General features: G+C 43.2%; 1 protein-coding gene across 8 annotated transcripts in view; it reads left to right on the top strand.

Moving 5' to 3' along the window:
- rap1gapb (RAP1 GTPase activating protein b) overlaps positions 1 to 24159 on the top strand; it is a 59334-nt gene that overhangs the window by 22695 nt on the left and 12480 nt on the right. For 5 of the 8 annotated variants that reach the window (XM_041953862.1, XM_041953837.1, XM_041953829.1 and 2 more), the window contains 11 exons: positions 3922 to 4015; positions 11685 to 11720; positions 13805 to 13852; positions 16686 to 16724; positions 16850 to 17035; positions 17466 to 17569; positions 20387 to 20465; positions 20552 to 20605; positions 20705 to 20788; positions 20882 to 20982; positions 21473 to 21602. In XM_041953862.1, the coding sequence (XP_041809796.1) occupies positions 3922 to 4015; positions 11685 to 11720; positions 13805 to 13852; positions 16686 to 16724; positions 16850 to 17035; positions 17466 to 17569; positions 20387 to 20465; positions 20552 to 20605; positions 20705 to 20788; positions 20882 to 20982; positions 21473 to 21602 (955 nt within the window). Of the gene's footprint in view, positions 1 to 3921; positions 4016 to 9750; positions 10031 to 11684; positions 11721 to 13804; positions 13853 to 16685; positions 16725 to 16849; positions 17036 to 17465; positions 17570 to 20386; positions 20466 to 20551; positions 20606 to 20704; positions 20789 to 20881; positions 20983 to 21472; positions 21603 to 24159 lie in introns of those variants that run through there. The other 3 variants (XM_041953845.1, XM_041953880.1, XM_041953854.1) reach the window with 2 other exon arrangements.

The raw sequence follows: 24159 nt of genomic DNA, 5'->3' as shown, positions 1-24159 counted from the left end.
TGGACAGCACAGATTGTGTAGTTGATACGTGCATTGACCCCTGACATGCAAAATAATGGCTCAGCTGCTCTGCTGTATCTGACTGACCTTGACCCTCTCCACTCTGTAACTGCACCATCACAGCACAGAAGCATCCGACTCAAATGTGTGTTTAAAATTCAGTTTGCGGCGCATCCAGCGATGCCCAGCTCGTTTGTATTTGCAGGTGCTGCTCAGCCTGAACCACCATTGGGCTACAGAAAGCTGAAATTCTTATCGGAGCTCATGACCCCGCAGTCTGCGGAGGCAGCTGCTGGCAACACATTGGATTAATTGTAGGATTTCAGTTTCAGAATCCTTTGTGGCTTTAGAAACTTTCTTCCGCCAGAAATAAACATAAAAATATGATTCTATCACGAGGAGCATCATAATCCAGCTGGGAAAGAGAGCTTGGAGGAGAATGGCAGTTATTTTGGAGATTTGCTCACCGGTTTAGCGAGATAAATAGCAAAGATACCCATTTGTCCCCGGTGAATAGTTAGCTCTGCTGCTTCATGGGAGCACTTTAGAATAAGCTATTTTTAGCCACTGTTGGTGATTAGCAGCATGATGAGAACCTGAAATGTAAAAACCATCTATATTAAACTGAGTCAGGTCATTCTTCTTTAACATAATGTACTGCTTTTACAATCCATGAGTGCATAAGCCATTTTGAAATGAAACGTTTTAAGTCAGTCACCTTGTACCTTCTCATTCATCTTTCATCAGTGTAATCTATGGTATATGTATTATTCAGCAAAGGATCAAATGGTATTCTTGGACACTTAGAGGTCATCATTTAAAATATAATCTCCCGAATACTCTCCTGACATGGAGGAGATGGAGTTGGGTAATAGGAGCTGTAGCGTTCTCTAATTTTGTGCCAACATTCATCGTATTGTTGGTTTTGGGCTTGTTTTTCAAATGTAACATCTTTCAGTGATTCCAGGGATAGGTAATGTTGCTAGGTGACACACATTTATACGACGGCAGCTGGAACAAGAAGTCACCCACAATGTGGAGAGAAAAATACTGAGCTTTGTGCACAGAGCATCTACCACAGAGCAAGAGGTGCTAGTACCAGCAGGATGAAGGCATGGTCAGAAAAAACATAAACCACAAATCACAGGACCTCACACTCGGCCCATAAACGCAGATGGATCTTTTATTCACTTTGGCAAGAGCGAAGGAGGGAAAACGTGACATCCGAAGGATTGCAAGGATGAACTTTTCACCTGGCATCATGTGTGAGCAGCTTGGCAACTGGCGAACTCATTGTTTAAGCTGGCCAGATAAGTGTTGCTTGGGATGTGCCTCCAGCGTGCCAGTCAGTCTGCCGACGTGACACCGTGACCCCGCCACCTGGCCGCTGCTCTGCTCTGCGCAGGACCGACCTGTGCCAGTCACCGGGTCCAGAGCTCATTAGGACACACCAGCCCATTTAATTCGGCGCAACAAAACAAAACAGTTGGTTATTTATATAAGGCGAGAAGAAAATGTGCTTTTCCTGTAATATGCATACGATTATTAGGGCCTTATGCCTTTTCTGAGATTTTAGCTTGTCCAATGTATGTTAGTTGTGTTATTAATGTAAGTGATAACACTGAAATAAACAATGATTGATTTCCAATTCGGAATCCCCCCAGGCCACATCGCATTGGGAACTGATGATTCAAAAATGACAGAAAAAGTAGGAGGATGCAGAGAAAGCAAAAGCTTGTCAACCTCTTTAACGCTACAGAACATGTTTTATGAGCTAGAATAGATTTATTACTTCATTGTGTTACTATTAATTCATAATGCAATAGGATTTGTACCAGGATTCTGCAGGCCAAGATTCATGAACTCACAGTTCGACCGCTTTTAATCACACATGAGAGATCACACCTGACAGATAAACCCTCGTAATAATTACATTAGTCCAGCCTGTGCAGCACAGTTTGGATTTTCTTTGTGCTCTTTGCATGCCAATAATTTCACCTACTGCATCTCAGTGGCTTAGCAGAAGATGATGAATGACTGTATATTCCTCTTTGACTTGAGACTCAATAAATCCATATCATGCAGTATCATCATGCCATATGTCAGGATGGTGGTATTTGATAACGTGTGCCCGCTGTGAACGTCAGAATATGCCAGCCAGAAATCTCTCGCTGAGTCAGGCTTAGCATTTACTCCCTCACCAGATATTTCTGTTATCTGCCTTGTCAATTAAAGCGGTGACGGTAGAAACAGGCGCACACGAGCACGCAAGCACATACCACAAAAAAATGTATTCGTCTTCTGTGATGAGAGGCACCAAGCGTGCCGTCAGTAGTGAAAGTGGCCGACTGTTAGGCAGCCTCATCTTTCTGTCTGTGGAGTTTTCCTAATCAATATATATTTGCACCTTTGTGCTTTGCCTTACATTATGGATATGGTTAGTCCCTCATGGGAAGTTTGGGCTAGCAGTCTGCATGCTGAATCAGTGGGCAGGTGCTTATATCCACTGTGCAAGAAACATGAATTTAAAGGAACAGTCTTTTATATGTGCAGACCTAAAACAAATACACCCTGTTAATTCGTGGGATAATAACTGCTTGTTTCAGATTTGACTTGTGACCTTGGTACCCTAACTAACTGCTCCCATGGGACATTTAAACAAGGTGTCACCTCAGTCCACAGTAGGCAGATTTGTGACTAAACAGGCCCAGTAAGCCTGCTCTTTGTGGGCAGATTTCCATGCATCGTTCTTGGCTCGAAGCAGCATTTGACATCACATTTTCATTGTGTTCCGGCTGCATTATATGAAAGATGTAACAAAGTTCACTCTCTGGAGAAATGTCAGTTCTGAGAAGCTGAGGATGCTGCAAGAAAGATCTGACGGCCTCATTCAATCATTTCCCAGGTTTCAGCAGAGATCAGAGGCAACACAGAACAGTGTTCCTGCTATGTTACAAATACATTTCCCAACCTCAACTCCAGGTCAGCAGTCTGTTGTCATAAAAAGTGTTTACTCAGACTTATAGATTCTTCCCAGCTATAAGAAGCAAGGCATTTTCAGATAGAGAGAGCTGCAATATCTAGTAATAGACTGTTTGCAGAAGAAAGACCGCTCTGTAAATGAGCTTATTTCAGCCCCTCCACCTTTAAACCACTGCGGTGTGCACCAAGATAGCAGAACGGAGGAAATATGTGAGCCTGTGTGTACAAGTCTCCACCAATTCTCACTCCATTCTCACCAAGAAATGAGATTGGGCTGTTGTTCTGTGTTTCTTTTGCTCCTAAGCAGCGTTGCTTGCGAGAGTCCTCCGCTGCAGGTTCATAACAGGCTGCATGCACAGACGGGCGGCCAGTTCTGGCAGCTGACTGCTGTGTGAGACAAAGTGCTAGGTAATATGCTGTGACCAGAATCCTGGTCATACTAGTAATGCACTCCAATCACACGGAGAGGAGAAGGGGCCGGAAGGAACAGAGAAAAAGAGGCGAGGGCGGCGGGTTAAGAGATGAAAGCTGAGGGTCCTTTCTTCTTCCGCTTGTATCAATTTTCACTTTGTTCTCCCTCGTTTCTACACTTCCTCCTTCCTCTGTGCAGCTCTCCTGATCTCTGCCGTTTCACAATCTCGCCTCAAATCGCACTCATCTCCGCCATCCTCGCTGATGTGAAGGCAAGAAACTGCGAGGAAGCTCTCCACAATGGACACACACAATGTATTACTGCTGTATAAAGAAACACTCTCTGGACAGTGGTGTAATAATAACACGCTGCTCGCTGTAGTAAGAGCTGAATGACCGTCTTTGCCAACTGTGATACAGACATTTTCCTCCGCTCCTGTGTCTTAAATGAGAAACTCAGCTCAAGGCCATAACCTCTCTCTCTCTCTCTCTCCCTCCTCCCACCCCTCCGTCCTCTCTGACTCACAGGAAACAAGATGGAAGGATTCCTCGTATCTCTGATGAAGTAGAGCCCTCGCTAGCGCACCCCCACCCTCCATTTCCTCTTCCCTCACTTTCAAAGGTAACACAAGACTTCGAACTGCTGCGGCTCTCTGTTCAGGTTTGAATCCGGCGCAGTCGCTGGAATCAGACACGGAGACGGTGCCAAGGATCTGATCCGATGAATGTGAAACTGAGAATTTCAACGGGCCTGAAACCAAAGAATGATCTTCACAATTTTTCACACACTTGGGCTTTTTCACAGCACACATTTGGGCACATCATAACAGTAAATGCACGCATGTAATTAAAGGATGGAGTCACAATAGTCAGGTGCCCATGCAAATATTGAAACAGGTTTTGCTTGCTGGAATCATTCCTCCTGTTTATACTGGCCTTGAGGAGATCTCATTCTAATGCGCCTCCAATGGAAGTGATGGAGGATAAAATCCACAGTCCTCCTTTGTGCAAAAATACACCCAAAATGTATCTGAAGTTAGTATGAGGCTTCAGGAGTCTGAGTAAGACAAATCAAGCAAATCAATGATTATGGCAAGCAAAATCACTAGCATGGCTTGCTGGTATACTTGAACTATTATTAATGTGACTCGTCGGACAACCTGATTCCAAAAAAGCTGAGATGCTGTGGAAACCATAACCGGTGCAGGAGGTGATAATTTGCTAATCTTTTGTGATACATAATTGAAAACAGAACAAAGACAATAGATTTAATGTTTCACCTCATCAACTTCATTGATTTTTGTAAATATCTGTTTGTTCTGAATTTGATGCAGCAACATGTTTCAAACAAGTTTGGACAGGAGCAACAACAGACTGGGGAAGTTGTGAAACGGTCCAAAAACACCTGTTTGGATCATTCCACAGGTAAACAGGTTGATTGGTAACAGGTGATAGTATCATGATTGGGTATGAAAGGAGCATCCTGGAAAGGCTCAGTGGTTCACAAGTGAGGATGGAGCGAGGTTCACCACTTTGTGAACACATGATTGGATAAAGGATGTTAGGAACTCAGGAACACTTTGTAAAACCAATGCTGTTTTACAGAGTCACAACTTTTTGCATTTCATGTTATGACAACTCAAAATGTTTGCTGTTAAAAGGTCTGTCAGAGGTCAGTCTTTATAGTTCACTAATGGATGACATAGACAACAGTGGGAATCAGTTATTCCTATTGTGACTCATATCCTAAGTTGTTTATTTAAAGGTTTAGTCTGATTGTAACCTATAATTTACTTATTGTTAACAATATTGTATTGACTGTTTAGCTCTTATTCCTCTGTGCCATAGACCACAGCTGTGTCCAAAAACTATTCACACATCAGTGAGCCACGTTGTCAGTGAACATGTATGAAGGAACGTGGGACCATACATGCCAAGTTCTGAATCCATTTAGTTTGTGTCTAAAAGTGGAACCCCCTTATTTACTCTAGTTTTAGTGATGTTTACTAAAAACTGAAGCACCCATCTTATCTTTTTAGATACTTACATTATTAAAAGAGAATTAAATTGTATGTTTGTGTCAGTTTTGAGAATTGTCTGCCTTCAGTAGGAACACGTGCCACCAACATCTAGGAGGAGTTCAGAAAGAATTGAGAGACAGACAAACACACTGTTGGTTTTGGTCATTTTATAGGATTTGTTGCTCATCATATTCTTTAGCTGTTGAACGCAGGTGGAAAGTGTCTCTAATGCCCTACACCCCCGGTGGCTGTTGGCAGACTGTTGCCTCCTCTGATGGAAGAGTTTACGCCCTCTGTCACAGGCTTCTGGGACGAATATAGATCTGCAGCAGTTCTAATACTGTACATACCATAGGAGGCACATTGACGTTATTTTTGTCGCACATGCAGTGGAAATACAATTTGCAAGGGATTAATAATCTCTTGTGATATATAGAGCTGCACAGAATAGACTTGCAGGGATAAATTTGTTTTTTAAATGTTGTTTCCGTGTCTCCAGGTGAGAAGTTTTCTCATTTACATAATTTGTTATGTTCAGCTCATTATTTTCTTTTGTAAAAACAATTATATGCAAAAAAAGTAAGATTTTTAGCCAGGTTTTTGTAGCAAGTGCCAAAATTCACCATGTGTTTGTAGTGGCAGGAATTCTGCAGTGCATATTAAGGTTATTGGTTGGACACAATAGGGCTGGTAAAACCAAGCGCTTAAACAAGACGGCAACACTTTGCAGTTTTACTGCTGTAGAAAAAGCCAGTGGTCGAAGTTAAAAGCTGTTTAAGTAATTCAGCCAAGAGTTTGTGAATAGAACAGAACTGCCGTAAACTGAGTTAAGACAACCTGAAATCGCAGAGCTTATGCTTATACTGCATTTGACATACTGAAAAGGTGCTGCGATGGTGTTTTCATCGCACACACATTGTACTAATCCACTGATGTTGCTCTGGAAGTTGCAGTGGAACCTTTGCACACAGACGTAGCTAAAGAGATCTGTTCCTACTCAGTGTGAAGCTGTAACGTTTAACTTTGCACCTTTTCTAGTCAGACACCTGGCTTCAATGTGTTATAACCAAGTGACCAGAGCTGATGACCTGAAGGTTTTTTGCGTTGTCATCTCCAAGTCTGACTAAAATACAGGAGTCCCTTTTTTAACGAAGCCACCGATTCGCCCACACACTTGGATCCACACATGTGCTTCATGTTCGATTATCACAAAAGCTCCAGCGTTCGGTTGGTTTGCTCCAGCAATTTACACATGAAAGTCTGTTTACAGGTCTTTGGGAGCGCTACTGAACATGTGAAAAAAGGTTATAAAAAGCCCTGTGGCTGCAGAGAGAGCTGCACAGAGGCTCAGGAACTGCCTCAAGTGATGTCACTTGGCTGAAGGCTACAAGTGTGAAAGTGAAATAAAATCTGCGGGTGTGCAGTTAGAAAGAGGTGAGCTTACAAGACCTCTGTAGCCCGCTCCTCACCTCTGCTTGAGGCTAGCAGCCCGAGCCGCTACTGGCACAGCGCACCTGAATCTCCGAGTGAACTGCTGGTGCCTTGTGGGTAATATAAGCGCCGGGTTTTGACAGAGGAAGAGGAATGCTTGGAATACAAAAAGAGGACGTCTCTGGTTCTCCTGCATCAACACTGATCTGTTTTTTTAAACTTTCCTTTGTGAGTTGGACACAATGTACTTGATGTACTCTGTGTGAATAAATGAGTACTGTTTTAATGATTTCATTAACATGCTCACCTTGTTGAGCAGTAATAAAGGGGTACTAATGGATTCAGCATCTTTATGCTGGAAGTTCAATGTTTTTGCTTCCTGAAGTCCCAGATAAGGCGGTTAGTGATAATAATGCATCACACATACAAATGCCCAGCAGATGTTAATAAAAAATGCAAGAGACGTTCTGTGTTATTGGGAGGGTTACGGTGCCTCTTTGTCTTCGCTGATTGATCTCTGCTTTTGCCGGAGTGAAGGCAGCGTGGAGCTCGGCCTCACCACGCGGAAAGCCCAGCAGCAGCAGCTCTGTAGACCTCCAGCTCTGTGGCAATCAACCAGCTCCTCTGAGGCACTGATAGGGTGGAGGGGGGGCCATCTGCGTGAGCTCCATCGGTGTCCCCCAGGCCCCAGTGGCCACAGCAAGGTCAGACTAGTCTCTGGAGCCAGACCTGATGAATGGACCCCGATGGATTCTCTCTGGCTGAAATGATAGGCTTCTGTGCCCATTGATTGACTCTCTTTGAAGTTTAGTTTTCCATTTTACTGTATTGCCTTTGAGGACGCGGCCGGCTCACAGAGCATAAATTGCGGGTGGGGAGAGAGTAGGCGTGGGGATATTGCTTTGGCTGCAAATCATTGACAATTTGTCTGTGGAAATTCAAATGGGGCTGTGGTTGTGAGGAGTCAGAGAAATGCTGGAATCTGAGCTTTTGCTCCTCAGCTCGCAGACTAAGGAGAAAGGTGTGGACTGCAGGGTGCATGGATATTAATACCCCTCATATGTATTCACTCACATATCGTGCTTTGACTCGCTACTCAGCCGTTCAGCCAAGTCGATCGATTAATCAGTCAGCCATTTACACGCTCCCCACTGCACTCCCGCCTCCTCTTTCTTATACGTGAACAAACATTGCAATTGCCCTTAATCAACTCAGAGAAGAAGAGTTGCCCCTCAGGCATCCAAACAGTTATAGGGTATTCACTGCAGAGGCTCCATATTGTCTTGAAACGTGAGCTGCGTAAAAGATTGAAGGTCTGAAAGTCCAGCAAAGACCTGTCAAACACGTGATTCTTTTCGCTTGTTCCTTGCTGATCTCCTTCAGTACATATTGTTCCATCAGATCTCAGCACATATTGCAGTCACCACCACCGAGCAGGGTTCTACGACAGCGGGTTGGTTTTCCGAACAGCTTGAGCTGAAATGTCGCACTCACCAGCACAGCTTCGCTATCAGTATGCTTTATAACCGAAACAATGTCAGTTCTCATAGTGTGAGTCTGAGTAGTAATTAATATCGCCCTCATATTTTGCTATCGTGTAACAATTTTGCATGATTATCAGGCAAGTATGTAATTAGTATTCAGCTGTCATCTGTGAATCCTCTCAAATCCCAGTTTGGCATTCAGCTAAAGGCAGTCTAGACCTGAGTGAAAAGATCACCAGTGATGAACTGTAACCTGAGGATTACGGCTCGAAGTTACTTCTGTTCATATAAAACACATATTTTGTGCACTTTTTATTCAAACTATGCAAATTCTCCACCATCCCACTGATTTTCCTCAAGTGAAATAAGCGCAGGTGGTATATATATATATGGGGAGAAACTGTCCTCTTGAAAGCTTTCAGCAGTATTTTTTTTTTTTTTTTTTTTAGAAGTAGGTCAGTGTTTGTTGATATCTGATGTTGGCCTGATGGAGAAGGCTGCAGAGAAAAGACTTTCACAGGCCAACAGCTCTCATCTCATCTCATCCCGCAGTGCTTCCTTCGTCTTGTTATCCCTGCGTTCGTCCCCCCGTCTTCCACCGCTCTCATGTCATACTTGTGCTTAACTATGCGCAGATGATTTCGGAGGTGCCGTGGTTGGCTAAGCCCTCCACCGGGCTGTGGCGTCTGCACACGCAGGGAACTGGGCTGCTCGCCTGTCTCACACATGTCCCCTGGTGGAAGTGATAACACTTCCAGCTTTCACATTGTTGCTTTCTCACCAAGAGGATGATGCCTGCTGCGTTCCCATGTAGAGTCCCCAGACAGGACGACTCACTTACTAACTTTCCCATCCGTTAAGGATGGCTTCTTTATCCAAGCAAGCAGTGATTGTAAAGTAACCGCAGCAAGAAAAGGGTCGTGTGATCACTTCTGCAGAAATAGAAGCTCGCGGTCAGCACTTTTAATCTATATGAGGACTGAAGATATATAATTAACCTACATCTCAGGTTGTGCTGTAAACATTAAATGTATGGCAATTCCTTGTTTCTCCTTTATTACGTTAGAGGTGAAATAAATGTCCTGTTTTCATGTTTCTGTCTGCCTCTCTGCGTTGAGCAGAGGAGAAATGGTTTTGAGAGGGAGGCTTGAGAAATGTGAGATGAAAGAAAAGAGGAAGACAATAGTCTCATATTGTGATACAAAAAAAGAGAACTATGCAGGCTTTTGTGAATCCACATGCATGTGTGTGTGTGTGTGTGCATTAAAAAGAGAATATAGCTGTGCAGAGCACACAGGGAGGGGAGAAACATTGTTCCTCCCGTCCTCCTACTTCCTACTGAACAGCTGTGTCAGTCTATGGGAGGGCGCATGAAAAAAGGGAAGGAAGGGAATTGATACTCTCAAATTACAGCAAGTGCTTTTAGCTCGCACGCACCGATGTATGGATTCTGATGGACACCTATCGAGTTTTCCGTCCTAGTTTATTGCCTGAGCGACAGCGAGTGTGAAGTGTCTTTGTCAATCTCGCCTTTCTCCTTGTGGCTGACAGTGACATCAACACCCTCGCTCTTGTCAGCTTGCCTGCATTCGTACTTGTGGAATGATGACTGAGCTCCGGATAGCTAAGAATGCCTCACTGGACGGACTGCTCAGCAGTCCCCCCAGTAAGCCTTTTCTCAAGAGACGATGCCTCAGTGATGTGAGTATTTTTCACTTGCTGGAAGTGAGAGATTCTTCTCGCTCTAGTTATTGTTGCTTGTTTCGTTCTTAAGGTAGCTCAGAGACAGATGTATGTCTGCTTGGTGCTGCAGAACAGTAGATTTTGTACGTTACTCAGATAGATACATGCTCCACTCCCCTATAGGATCTGTTTTTTAACCCCATGAGGACAGAATCAACTGTGTTTGTATATGGGGAGAAACTTCCCATAGCACTCACCTTTGTCTGTTTGAAACCTGATAATGACAAGCAAAATAATTTTAAATCTGTAATTATGCCATTTTTATGAGGACATACATAGCTATGTTTCACACTCTGCTGCACTCAGTCCAGGAGTGCGCTGCTTTCTTTCCTTCTCAGGAGAAATTCAGTCTGTGTGTGGTTCACTGATAATCTGGTCAGCATAAGACAATGTTTGCTGATGTTTGTTCTGCAGTCAGGAGATCAGTGTCTCCCTGAATATCATATGGCGCTGTTTACTTTCACATGCAACAATGGACCTTTGGCTTTACTAAGCCTGGGTCAGGTGTGTGTGTGCGTGTTTGTGTGAGTGTGCTTTTATTGGGTGGTGGTTTGTGTAAGTTAGCATGTTTTAGTACATGCATGTGTGTAAATGTTTATACGCTTTCCTGTGGTTTTGTGTGTGTGTGTGTGTGTGTGTGTTTTGCAAGCCCTGCAGTGCCCCTCAGTAAATTTAAGCTGTCATGTGGAAACATCAACTTGGCACTTCAGTCCACTTGTGTTACATGGTGAACAGAGGGCTCACCCCACAACAAGCAGCGCCGTCAGGGCTGCTGCAATCCCTCTTCATCTCAGGTTGGGGCTGCTTAACATTTATAACATGGCCTCTGCAGATGAGAAACGCAAGCCTCGGGGTGTTTTCCTCTGCTTTAACCTGTACCAAAACCTCTGCTAATTGGACAAAAGGCTGAATTATGTTCTGCAGCAGTGCACGGCGGTGTAATTATAAACCAAGTGGCTGAATTTAAGCCTCTTTATGCAATGAGCAGCACTTGTATCAGTCCACCACCTGGACATATGTTGATTACAAAACATCAACATTATACCACAGTTGACATGAAGCCCAGTTGCCAGGCAATTCATGCCAATTTATTTTTATTTCCTGCCTTGTACACTCCCTATCTGGCTGTTACTTGATAGGCTAAGTGTGTCTCATTCACACATTCATCCGACTGTGTGCTTTAGACACCAAAATTATAGCACAGTCGTCCAGCTAGTTTGGCCATTGCAGGCAGTCAGATGAGCTGTTGGCTGTAGCAACAGGGAGAAGCACTGTGGAGCTTTGAGGCTCTTTTCCCCCTGAGAGTTATTTGTTTACAGTGTGTTTGTCTTCAAGTGTGGAGGAACGATTCTCCTGGAGTTGAATGGAGCCTCAGTGATGCTGGCGTCAAGTGAGGTGGGGGATGCAATAGGGATCAGTGTCATACTGAAATAAAGAATTAGGCGCTGTCAGAGATTCCAACAGGGGATCTTGTGTCTTGAGACTGCACAGCCAGCTTTCACAGTGAGTGGAGATAAAGGATGAATGATTGGCGAGGACAGCAGGGAAAGCATATCACCACCGCAGTCAAACCCATGTACCTTTCTGGATCTGTGTCAACTCTCCTCCGCAGACCTCGGACCTGTTTGCCATGATCGAGAGGATGCAGGTACTGTAAGTGGTCCCCAGGCTCCGCCTTGTGTCCTCGCTGTCCAAACTCGTCCGTTCTTCCTCCCACGCTTTAATCAAAGGGCATCCTCAGAATTTCTGGACATAAAACTTGCATTTTCGTCTGTTTTGACACTCCTGTTTCTCTGCTTTTCCTGCTCTTTTCGTATTCTGGATCACAACCCTGCTTCTGCAGCACTTGTATGTATGTCCATGTGTCCCTCTCTTTGCCGTTTATGTGTTTTTTAAGCTTTTGCAGGTGTGGTAGCCGTAGGCTGCCTTCAGAAACCTAATGCCTCTGAATGTGCTGAAGAGAGCCTCTTGTGCTTTCTCTTCACAGCTGTGTCGTTGTTTCTGTGTCACCAGATTTGCCAAATGTTGTTATGTTTTTCAGTTTGCTGAGGTGGATTTGTAGGAATGTAGTTTGTTTGAAGCTGGTGATGTTCAGCTCGTTACACTAAGCAGAAGCAAGAGCAGTAGATCCTGAGAATCCTCTAGACATCCACAAATTTTCCCTTTTGACTGAATCATAATTCAGTTGCTTTTTTTAAACTTAGATTCATGTGTGTTCATTCTGTGAACTCACCAAAGTTATTTTGCTCTCCTCAGTGGTCAAAGACCTTCTGAAACTGACCTTTTAGTTTGGCCTTTGCTGTTTTCAGGGTCAATTTTAATTTTAAACATTGAGAATTCTTTAATCTGCACAGTCTGCTATGATAATATCTTAGGTGGAAACCTAGATTGTATTTAAAAAAAAAAAGTTCTAAAGGTCTAGAATATGTGAAACACTGGAGAGGCTCAAACAGCAACATCTTTCAGAAGATTTACTGCTGGAACCAAGAAGAATCACATGTGTAAAAGCCATGTTAGGCATGATGATATGTATTAGTGATGCATTCATTTTAACTGTAAAGTCTCTCTGAGCTACTAGGGACACTCCTGAGTTGCAAACAACCCCGATTCCAAAAAAGCTGGGACACATAATACACATAAACCTGTACAAAGACAATATCTTTAATGTTTTACATCAACTTACAATCAACTTAATTGATTTTTTAAAATATCTGCTTGTTCTGAATTTAATGCCAGCAACAAACAAGTTGGGACAGGAGCAACAACAGACTGGGAAAGTTGTGGAACGCTCCAAAAACACCTGTTTGGATCATTCCACAGTTAAACAGGTTGATTGGTAACAGGTGATAGTATCATGATTGGGTATGAAAGGAGCATCCTGGAAAGGCTCTGTCGTTCACAAATAAGGATGGAGCGAGGTTCACTACTTTGTGAACACATGATTGGATAAAGGATGTTACTACATGGGCTCGGGAACATTTCATTAACTGTTACTCTGTAAACACAATTGGTTTGCAAATGATTGCATTCTGGTTTTATTCGTTTTTTTTCCACAGCGTAATTATTTGCAATGCATTTTCTCCAACAAAAAGTAAAGAGAATGAAGGAGGGAAAGAGAAACTGAAACACTGGACCGGTCTTCAAAGAACAAATTTAATGAAAGCATTTCCAATTTTCGTTTAATTCATCTTCCTTAGCCCTAAAAAAATCTAATTTGATACATTTCAAATCATGCTGCAGGGTATTCCATATAAAGGGGTCACGGATCAGGAGCGCTTCATTACTCATCTCTCTTTGTGCTTTGGGAACTGTGCTTTCAGTAGTCAGTAGAGTCAGCAGAATAAGGATAGATAGAGTGGATGGGAAGCCCTATTTTGGCATGTTTTTGCCCTTTAGTGGAATTATGGTCAATGATATCTGCAGCATGGCTTGATAGAAACACCTTCCCTGTTCTCGTGGACTCATGCTTATCTTTTTTCTCCCGCCAAGATATCCAGCCCTCCTCTTCACTTCCTCTTTCTGTTGCCCATCTGGTGATTGAGCTCGTGTTATGTAAACGCCAATTGTTGTCACACAGAATTATTTCACACTACGCTGTTGCACAAGAAATTTAATGGAACTTGACAATGAAAAATGTTCCATGTGTCTCTTTTCCTTTATTTTTTCACATGTCTGAGATATTTCACCTGCTCCCTCTAAATATCATTTTTTTTCTCTCTCTCTTCTCTACAGGGTTTCAGAATGGATGAGCAAAGATGCCCCCTCCCTCCCCCCCTCAAAGTGAGTCACAAATCCACACATCGCCTCATATATAGACCAGGGCCTGGTAAAGCATCCGTAATGGCACAGTTCTAAACCTTTCCTTATCTGCTGTCAGACAGGCTTTAGGGTGCTCACCGGCTGAGTTAGGAACTCGACGGGGACTAGACCTGCAAAATCCTAAGCTGTCCTATTACCTAGACAGGCTAATGCAGTTGGCATTGAAGACTGGGAGATACTCTCAGCAGGAGGTGTTAAGACAAGGTAGAAATGGCGTACAATAGATGGTGATCAGCTGAAAGAAGGTACAGGGAAACCATTTACTGCTGTGACAACAATCAGGTGTCTTGGTGAGGTTTTGGCTACCCTTTAATATGTTTAATGTGGTTTCGGAGTTTGAAGAAAAGCCTCTATAAAGCGTAAGTCACGCTCTCACCAAGCAGTTCGGTTCAGTTCAGTTGGTTCCACATTAGAACGTCTGTTCCACACAGCCTAGAGGTACCTGAACGTAACATGAATTTGCCATCCTTCACCGGTCTCACACAGTCACGCTAAGCGCGTTTTCACAATACAATTAATAATTTTATTTATAACAGTAGTTACTTTTTTTTTGGGACACAGAGGTGAACAAAACAAATCCAAATTAATCTAGGAGTGAGTCCTAAGACAAAGACAAAAAAACAAACAAAACCATGCTATACTTTCAGGGAGTTTACCACTTTCCTAGCAAAATAAAAAGATCGAAATGAATTACAAATTCTAACCTCCCTTTCTAACAAAAACAGGAGAAAAATTGGTTGAACACAAAGTCGTGGCTCACTCCACTTGCCCAATACACTGGTTGAACTTAGACAAAGGGAAACGCCGGTTTGATCGGTGTGTATGCGTTGACTCAGCAAAGAATGGCTCCGCCCATCTGATCCGCTTTATGAAAGGTGTTCCTCCTATGTCCGCCAATCCGACTCGGGGTATGGTGCAGAGACATTTGCATAGTAAGTAGGCACTTAAAAAGGAAGCACACAGAGCGAACAGGGAAAACACACAGCTACTCAGAACTATACAACCACAGTTGTAACAACGTCTATTTTTGCATTTCTATTGTCAAAAGAAATCCTCTTCTTCATCACCCCTCTGTTGAGGTGCCTCACACACTGGGCCTTAAAGGTGGCATGAGACACTGCAGACCAGAGAGATTCGGCTCTCGTCATCAGGATTTCCAAACTCTCCTGTTTTCTCCAGCTGTCTTTTGTCCTGCCGCCTGCAGCCTTTTCTCAACCACATACAGAGGAGACAGAACATGAAACATTCAATGTCTTCCATTGTGTTCTTGTGGTTGCAAGAGTTGCGGAGCTCACAGTACAGTGAAGGTTGCAGCGTGTCAGTTAATAATTGCTGCAGCTTCTAAAGAACAAGACAGGTCTCGTCTGTTGTTTCCCAGCCTGCTGGAAAAGTGAAGGGGGTTAGTCCCAAAGGTAACAACAAGCCCGCCTACATTAAAGAGTACTGTTTGTGGTAGAAACACCAAACAGGTCTTGGGTTTAGGTACATGTGTTTAGGTACGGGTTTCAAGGGTACCAAAAGTCTGAAACGTGACTAAAGCATTGAAGGGGAAAGTTCCACTTGAAACTAGCTTTGGGGATTATTTTTCCATTCAGCCACAAGAACATGAGTGAGGTTGGACACCGATGATTGGCGTTAAGGCCTGGCTCTCGGCTGGTTTTACAGGTCATCACAGAGGTGTTAGCTGGGGTCGAGGGCTTTGTGCTGCTGTCGTTAACAGAAGAAAGGGCCGTCTGTAAACTGTCGCCATTAAGTTGGAAGCACACTTTGCATGGTCTAAAATATTATTGTGTCTTGCATTAGTTAGACTCCCCTTTATTAGCACAAATGGGCTCAGCTCCTACAGACCCAGACCCTGCACAGATAGCAAAGATCCCAGACCCAGCATTTTAATCGGTGCTAGCGGCTCTATGGAGGGCAATATCGACCTGATAGTTGGTCAGTCAATTCACCACTTTGGCCCTAAATGAACTATCTGACGGATTATTGAATTAATTCTCTTGAAATGGTCCCCAGATGATGTAACCTACTGATGTTAGTGATCCCCTGACTTTTTCTAGCACCACCACAAGGTCAACGTTATTGGTCTCAAGTAATTTTGATTGATTTTTTCCTCTAGTACCGCCTCACGGTTGCGCAAACTGCCTACAGCTCGTCATGGAACAACCCCGGGCATGCTCTGCTCGCCGTGCTTGGGGAAAAAAAATCACTGTCTGAAATTGAGGGAAAGTGGCTTCGTCAAAGAAGTAAATTGCAGCATGAGGTCACAAAATGGTTTCAGGAGGAGTGCAAAGAAAGAACAGCAGAGAGTAAAATGAGAGATGTTTGCATTGCATGCAGTAACTGAAAATAAGCTCCTTTGACACCAGCACATGCCTATCCAGCAGGGTCCAAGTCACTATCTGTTTCAAAGTTAAAGGTCAAGTCATTGTTGCTTTTTCATGCCAAAAACAAGAGGTTTTGGCACCCAGTCTTTGACGGGTATAAATTGTTTGAACTTTTAGCAAATTATAGATAGAGGCGTCAGATGGCTGTTCGTTGCTGACAAAAAAGGACTATGGATTTAAAAGAGAGGGATGTAAGACATTTGTCAGAAAGGCTGCCAATGTGGCCTCTGTCATTTTTGCAGGATAAGAGAAGTAACCCTGAAAACTGTAGCTCTGGATGCTGCTGTAGTTAATATTCTGTCACAGTGTTTATGCTCATTGTTATTTTCCTCAAAGAACCAAAACTGAGGGTGTGACTAGAAGCGGCTGTTTGTCAGTTTGACTCATATTTGTTTCCCTCCCTGCAGACAGAAGAGGACTACATCCCTTATCCCAGCGTTCATGAGGTACATACAGTGTACTCTGCACGAATAACTCGCAAACATCGAAAGCAATGCAGCGCGCAATGCAGCAATCCAACTCTTAGTTGCTAATCAATACTCTTTACATTATTATTGTCCATCGTTGTCAGGTTCTGGGGCGCACTAGCCCTTTCCCACTCATCCTATTGCCCCAGTTTGGAGGCTACTGGATCGAGGGGACCAATCACGAGCCTAAAGACCCACCAGAGGCTGACCAGCCCCCTGGTCCTACCTCCCACATCAAGCTGGAGACAAACAGCACCGCTAAGATCTACAGGAAGCAGTTCATGGGCAAGGTAAGGCTGGGAAGAAAGGGTCTGGTATGATGCATCACAAAACAGCAAAAAGTATTGATCTGGATTGATTAGCCTCTTAAAATATACAGCTGTTCCCTTTGAAACTATAACAAAAAAACTAAAAACGAGCGGCTGCTATACGACTCTAAACTGTGAAATAAATTGCCTACTTGTAAATACAGCACATCTGTTATACGCCTCAGCAGCGTGTTCAAAATAAGATTTGTAAAAGTTGATAGACTGCACCTTGTTTCACGCCTTTCCCTCTAGGGCAGCTCCACTACTTTCCCTCATTAAAAGACTGTTATTCTCTCTGCCCCTCTCCATTTCTAATTTATCATAGCATGTTTTATTATTATGTCACCCACTGTCAGTTGCTGGAGGAGTATTTTTTCTCGCATTAAAGTCTCTTCTGCTTATCTGCCCTCAGGAACACTTTAATTATTACACCATGGATGCTGCCCTGGGCCACTTGGTCTTTTCTATGAAGTACGATGTCATTGGGGATCAAGAGCATCTGCGCTTGATGCTTCGGTACAATTTTTCTATCATCTTTACATCTTTATATCTGACCTGTTTTCTCTCCCTTGTGTGCTTTTTTCCCCCTCACTCATTTCTTCTTAATCACAGTTCTCTCCTCGCAATTTGTTCTTTGCCTTTACTCAGTTTTCCCTTTTTTGTCTTTCTTTCTGTTGTGACCTTTTTCTCACATTGAACCTGCAACAAGCCTTTTCCGAATATCCATGTAATGCTGTGGGTTTGGCATTTCCTCACAGAACCACTCCATATAGAGTATTTTCACACATGACTTGGCTGTTCCGGATAGATTATTGGGGGTTCTTTTGCTCAAGAATAGTGTGAAGTTGAGCAAGAATGACACAGAAGAAGAAGAGCATCTCGTTTTTTTCACAGGTTGCCTTAGTGATGAATTTTAAAATGTACTTTCCAGCTGGATTCCTGACAATAGGCAGTGCTGAGGGGAGGCATGCCTCTGCTGTCAGAAGGCACCCAATACATTTTCTCACCAATTTCAACTTCAATTAAGTACAATTTCAGACATCTGCTGCCTATTTCACGCAGTCAGAAAGTGTCCAAGCTTCGCTATTGTCGCAGGATTGCAAAATGACCTTTTGTTCATTTGTAATATTTTGTTTCTGAAATGTCTTTTTTATTATAAATTTCATATAAGGAAGGGCTTCATAGCACCTGGTTAGGTGGACACGTGCTGCAAGTCACAGTGAGATGAAAAAATAACCTTTTCACCTAACATGCAGCTATCTAACAATAAATACCCCAGAAATAGATTTATTCTTGTATTTTATTAAATAAATAAGTACTATTATCAATAAAACTACTTAAATCATTCAATTAATCTTCTAGAATAATGATACCACCACCAGACTTGGACGAGGTTCTGCCTTCACAAAAATCAGAGTTCATTAGCGATTTGTGTTATTTATGTTCTAGGAGTTGCATGGGCATAAATAAAAGTTTTAAAATGTTTTTGTTTTACAGCACAAACACTGAAGCTTTTCAGTGTAAATGTTGACTTAGACGTCTGTGCCACAAAGTACATAACAATCAGTGCACTATTCATCTCTGTTGTACAAGTGTAACGCCTCCATCGCCCAAACCCGTGCTCACTCACGGAAATCTACTCCTTCACGTTCTGCCAAAGACAGACGAGGGGGAGAGGAGCAGAACTCGGCGCACCATCTAACCTGCGAATTAATTTTAGCAGCCGAGAGGCTCCTCTCCGGATTTTAATAGCAGCAGTCCCTCTTTGTTAATGGCGCTTCAGAGCGGATGAGCACGGCACGCGGTAACAGTCACTCAGCCCACAACATTTTTCACATAGAGACGTTTTCCACTGGGTGTGCACCACCCACAGCCACCCCATCACCCCAGTCAAACTCAATCACCTCAGTTAGTGTAGTCACAGGTACATTTAAAGCATGTGTAAGAGAGAAGTCATCATCTCTTTTTATTTTACTGTTAATGCCGGCTGTAAAAACCTACATATGGATTACAGGTTGTTAGGACTCGCTAAACCCCGCTCCCCTTAATGGTGCCAGATTAACAACGCTGAATTTTCCAAAACTGGGTCCTTGATTTGACACAGAGGGAGACAAAAGCAAGCTTCTCACTTCTAGCTGGAAATCGTTGTTTTTTGTTTCTAATTAAGCTAATGTTAGCCATGGGTTGGTTGAAAATGCTGCCTCTGGCTGGGTAATGTTTCCAGCTGAGTAACTTTAAAAGGAGGAACTTGTTAAAAGGTTCTTGAATATGCATTTGATGGCTACTCACTAGCTGCCAGTGTCCCAGGCAAAAAGCCAGCATCTTCACCAGTTTATAATAAAGAAACTGCATTGTTGTGGTGTTGCAGTGTAAAGCTTGATAGAACTATAAAGTAAGTATGATAAAATCTGAAATTAGTGTGTTGTTTGTTCTGATGTAAACCCTACTCGGCTTCTTAGATTTCACATTTGTTCCTGTTTTATTTTATTTAACAGCATGTTTTCACTTGTAATGTTACCAGAGAAAAAAACTTTTAAAATGAGGACTGAAAGATGTATTTGTTTGGCAAATTAACATTATCTCTAGTAAAACTCAGCAACCTCTGATAGCATCCAGCACCAGCTTCCACACAGGAAATGCTGCACAGTGGATTTTCATGTTGTCAATGGAGCAGTTAGTTAATGATGTGTCCCTCAGCCTTGGAAGCAACACTGGGTTTCCACTGTAAGGTAGTTAGCCGGACATGCTGGAGATCACAGTTAAACACACATCTCAAACCGTTCCTTATCCTTTTGCGCTTACGCTTTGGTCTTTGGAAAGGTTTAAAAAAAGACACCACCCTCCAAACTCTTTAAATAGCTGGAGTGTGTGTGTACTCCAGCTCCATGCACACAGCTTCAGCATGTGAAGAAATGTGGTGTGATCCTGCGTAGGTCAATACACTCACCAACTACTGCATGACTTATGTTTCACAGATAGGTGTGTTGAGTGTGTGCAGGGACGATTAGCAAGCACCCAGAGCTCAAGTTGGCGAGTAAATTTCAGCAATTATTAAGAAATTATAAGTATCTGTAATTATCTCACTAAGATCAATGGTTGCAAAAAAGTAACGATGCACATTTATCCGTCTACCAGGCACCTCGGCTCTCACAGATAAAGACCATTATGCGCCCAGTTTTACACAGCATCTACAGCACAGGTTCCCTTTGAGCTGGCGCTTCCCTTGCATGGATACTAAGGATCAAAGACAGAAATCATTAAAGCAGGAGCTTGCTTTGGATTAGAGAATGAACAGTGAGCATTTTGACTTGACTCAAACTGTTTGCCTTTCAGCACAAAGCTAAAAACCTACCATGACGTGATTCCCATTTCCTGCCTTACCGAGTTCCCCAATGTGGTTCAGATGGCCAAGGTATCGCACAGAACATGTAGTCAAAAAGCTGTATTTCGGTGTGTGTTTAAAATGAGGAAAACTGAATGTGCTTTTTTCACTTCCAGCTTGTTTGCGAAGAAGTGAATGTGGATCGGTTTTATCCTGTCCTCTACCCAAAGGTAGGCACCAGATATCACTGCCTCTCAGACTACCTGCCATCCACCAACACCACCATCCCCGAGAACCTGACCGGAAACTTTCTACTCTCTCGTCCGCAGGCATCAAGGCTCATTGTCACCTTTGATGAGCATGTGATCAGCAACAACTTCAAGTTTGGGGTTATTTATCAAAAGTTTGCCCAGGTGAGTGTGCTTCAGAGATACCGCTGCTCATCCTTGCTTTTGAAGTCATGTGTCACTCTGAAACTGAAAATGTCCTTTGCATCCTCCATGCAGACATCAGAGGAGGAGCTGTTTGGGAACATGGAAGAAAGTCCTGCCTTTGTTGAGTTCCTGGAGTTTCTGGGCCACAAGATCGAGCTTCATGACTTCAAAGGGTTCGGACTCTTTTCAGTTCAATTTCTTCGCGTTTTCTCAGCAGCAGATTTGAGCAGATTGGTTTAATTCTCAGTCGCACTCCGGCTCACGTCTGTCAGAGGCAGACCATCAATCACCTCGCTACAGATCTCAGTTTGCTTTAAATGAATGCCTGAAAAGGGGATTTAGAGTGTCCTGATATTTGTAGTGTTGCCGACATTGTGATTGAGCAGGCAGAAGGAGTGCCCTTGGCATTCCCTCAATGATGGATGAGCGTGGATGGACCGGGTGCTCTGAGAGCACGCTCTTATGTTCCACTCCTTACGCCGCTTTGTTTGTCTCTCTTCTGTCCTCCTGTCAGCTGTTCACTTCAATTCTCTCTTCACCGTTACTGCACTTTCTTTTCTAATCTTCTGCTTTCTTTCTTTTTTTTTTTTTGTTTAAATTCGCTCTTCTTTTCCTCTCCTCTGCTCTTAAATTTCCCCCTCTTCTCCTCCTTTTATTCTCCAGGTTTCGGGGTGGGCTCGATGTCACTCACGGGCAGACGGGGACAGAATCCGTCTACACAAGTTTCCATAATAAGGAGATTATGTTCCACGTGTCCACCAAGCTGCCTTACACAGAGGGAGACTCACAGCAGGTATAGTGACATTCCAATGATTAATTGTCAGGGTAGCTAATTTGTCTTTTCAGGGCAGTTCACTTCACTAATTGATTTGTAAAGGCCTCTCCTTGTGACTCCTCCACGTGTCAGAGTGCTGCAGCTCATGGGTCAGAGCTGTAAGATCCAAATGAAGGTCTTTTAACTTAAGACCAGTCATTTGAATGTGAAGAAAAAAATCAGTGGTTAAAGGAACAGTTTGACATTTCTGATTTCGATGAGAAGATTAATGCAACTCTTATGTCTGTATGGTAAAGATGGAGCTACTGCCAATTTAACACAAACACTGAAAAGAGGGACTTTGTGTACCAGCACCTTTTAACTCACTAATTAACAGTTTATATGTTGTTTGTTTAATCTGTGCTAAAACCAATTAGTGATTAATTAGTGAGCTTTAGTGTTGCTGGTAGGAGGATTTCGTTATCTGTGGACAGAGCCAGGCTAGCCAGGCTAGCGAGTGCTAAGCAAAGCTACCTGGCTTCTGATGGTTCCTCCGTATTTGATGTGCCAACATGAGGGTGGCGTTAATCTATTCATCTGACTCTCTGTCAGTCAAAGTGAAATAAACTTATTCCCCAAAATGCCGAACTATCCCTCTATTTTTTTCACAAGTGCAGCACAGATAGCGATAAGCATCTGCTAAGCAGTCAGTTTGTTTAGGTTTGCAGGTTTGATGTCCTCACTTACCCTGCTGTCCAACAGAAACATCATTTTTCTGAGGCTCCACCACATTTGTAGTGTCCTGCACTGACATTGAAGTATCGCTGCCGTTGGTTTGTGGCTGGAGACTTTCATCTCTTTGTTGCCACGTTGCATTCAGCCGTTCGTCACCGACTCTTAGAGTGGTTTGAACTTTGTTACCGCAGTAACCCTGCGCAGACTGTCCATATTGCAGAGGCATGAAGAGAAACGAGGCCATAAACAACACCCACATGGGATGATTCATGAGGGGACTCAAGAGAGGGAGGCAAGGTGCAGCCGTAGTAACACAGCGTTATTTCAGGGGGGAGAAAGCGCAGAATTAATGGAGCCACACCTGACTGCATGTGATCTGATCTGAGCGGATATACGGTATTAACAGGTGTCAGGCATCTCAATCCAGCCCCACACTTGCTGAGGTTGTTGTTAAGTGTCTAACTGGCCGTGTTGGTGCTTCAGCCTGGCAGTCCATCTGCACAGAGAGAGCGGAGGGATGAATGTTATCATCTGGGTTCAGGAAGCCTCTGTGTGAGTAAATATTACAGCTGACAGCTAATAAGCTCAGGGATGATGCAGTAGTAACCTGGCTGCCCTGGCTCTGCAGCCACATCCTCTCAGCCTTCACTGCAGCCCTCTTAGAAATACATATTAACAGATACTATAACTCAAATTTCATCTTTAAATACATCAAATGTGGTCTGAATGTTTCCCACACCAAGGACTTCACTTGCCCATTCTTTTTTTTTTTTTTTTTATCAAATTGAGATCTCAGTTTTCTCTAACTGGCTATTATTTTGCTCTTAAACTTGTTTTTAGAAGTGCTGCATTCAAATATCAAGCAATTACAAGGGGAATTAGCAGCTTTTTTTCTATGAAGGATAAAAGTCTGCAGCATTTGTGCATATTTAATGAATGAAGCTTTGGGTTTTAGATGCTTTCCCTTTGAACTTTTCAGCAAATTGTGAAAACTTGCCAGCGCCTGAAACAGATGGTTGATTGTTCTCATGTGTGTCTTTACCGGACTGGCTGCAAAGCAAGACCGATAATTAGGAAAGAATCATTTGTAAGTCCTAGAGTAAATGTTTACTGTGCACACAACTGGTCAACTCTTGAGACATTTTATTGCGGCCCCAGCTAACACTACAGCTGCTACGCTGCATCTAATAGCAACAGGTGTGAAGTGGCTTCATTAAAAGTCTGCACTTTATTGTTAAATAGTCCAAAGGCTGATGGAGGCTAATCAACACATCCTGCTACGCCCCTCATATCATGATGGTGAGGCTACTGAGGTGGAACATGGGGGCTGGGTCTTTTTTTTTTCCCACGTCTGACTAAGCATTTATGTTTGTCACTGAACTGCATCTGCTTGCAAAATCTGACGTATCTGCTTCCACTCGCATGCTGTGAAATGATTCGGGTCACGGTGTCATAATGATAAGAATGTATCTCCAGTTTGGAGGGCTGAGCAGAATGTATTTTGACATTTTGATGCCCACTATGATCGTGGAGTATTTTACAGTTTGCTGAAAGAAAAGCATTTCAGCGACAGTTTTTAACAAGTCATATCTTCTCTGACAGCTTGCAAGCTGCCTAAATTAGAGTTGCAAGCAAAAGGCAAGGAGGTGACAATGTAGATTCATATTCCAGCAAAGGAGGTACTGTAGGTGTCCCGCATGCTTGGCAACACCCAGCTCTTTAAAGGATATTGCTTGGATAAGAATTTAATACTTTGGCACAGTCAGTCTGTCCTCCAAGTGCACCAGTGTCCTTTTGGCAACTTTTAAGCTTTTGGGCAACAAGCAGCTACTCAGCAGCGATGATATGGGTGGCTGACAGC

The sequence above is a fragment of the Chelmon rostratus genome, chromosome 2 (assembly GCF_017976325.1).
Source record: "Chelmon rostratus isolate fCheRos1 chromosome 2, fCheRos1.pri, whole genome shotgun sequence".
Lineage (NCBI taxonomy): Eukaryota > Metazoa > Chordata > Actinopteri > Chaetodontiformes > Chaetodontidae > Chelmon > Chelmon rostratus.
Note: the sequence above shows the minus strand (reverse complement) of the source record. Positions and strands in the feature narration are given on the sequence as shown.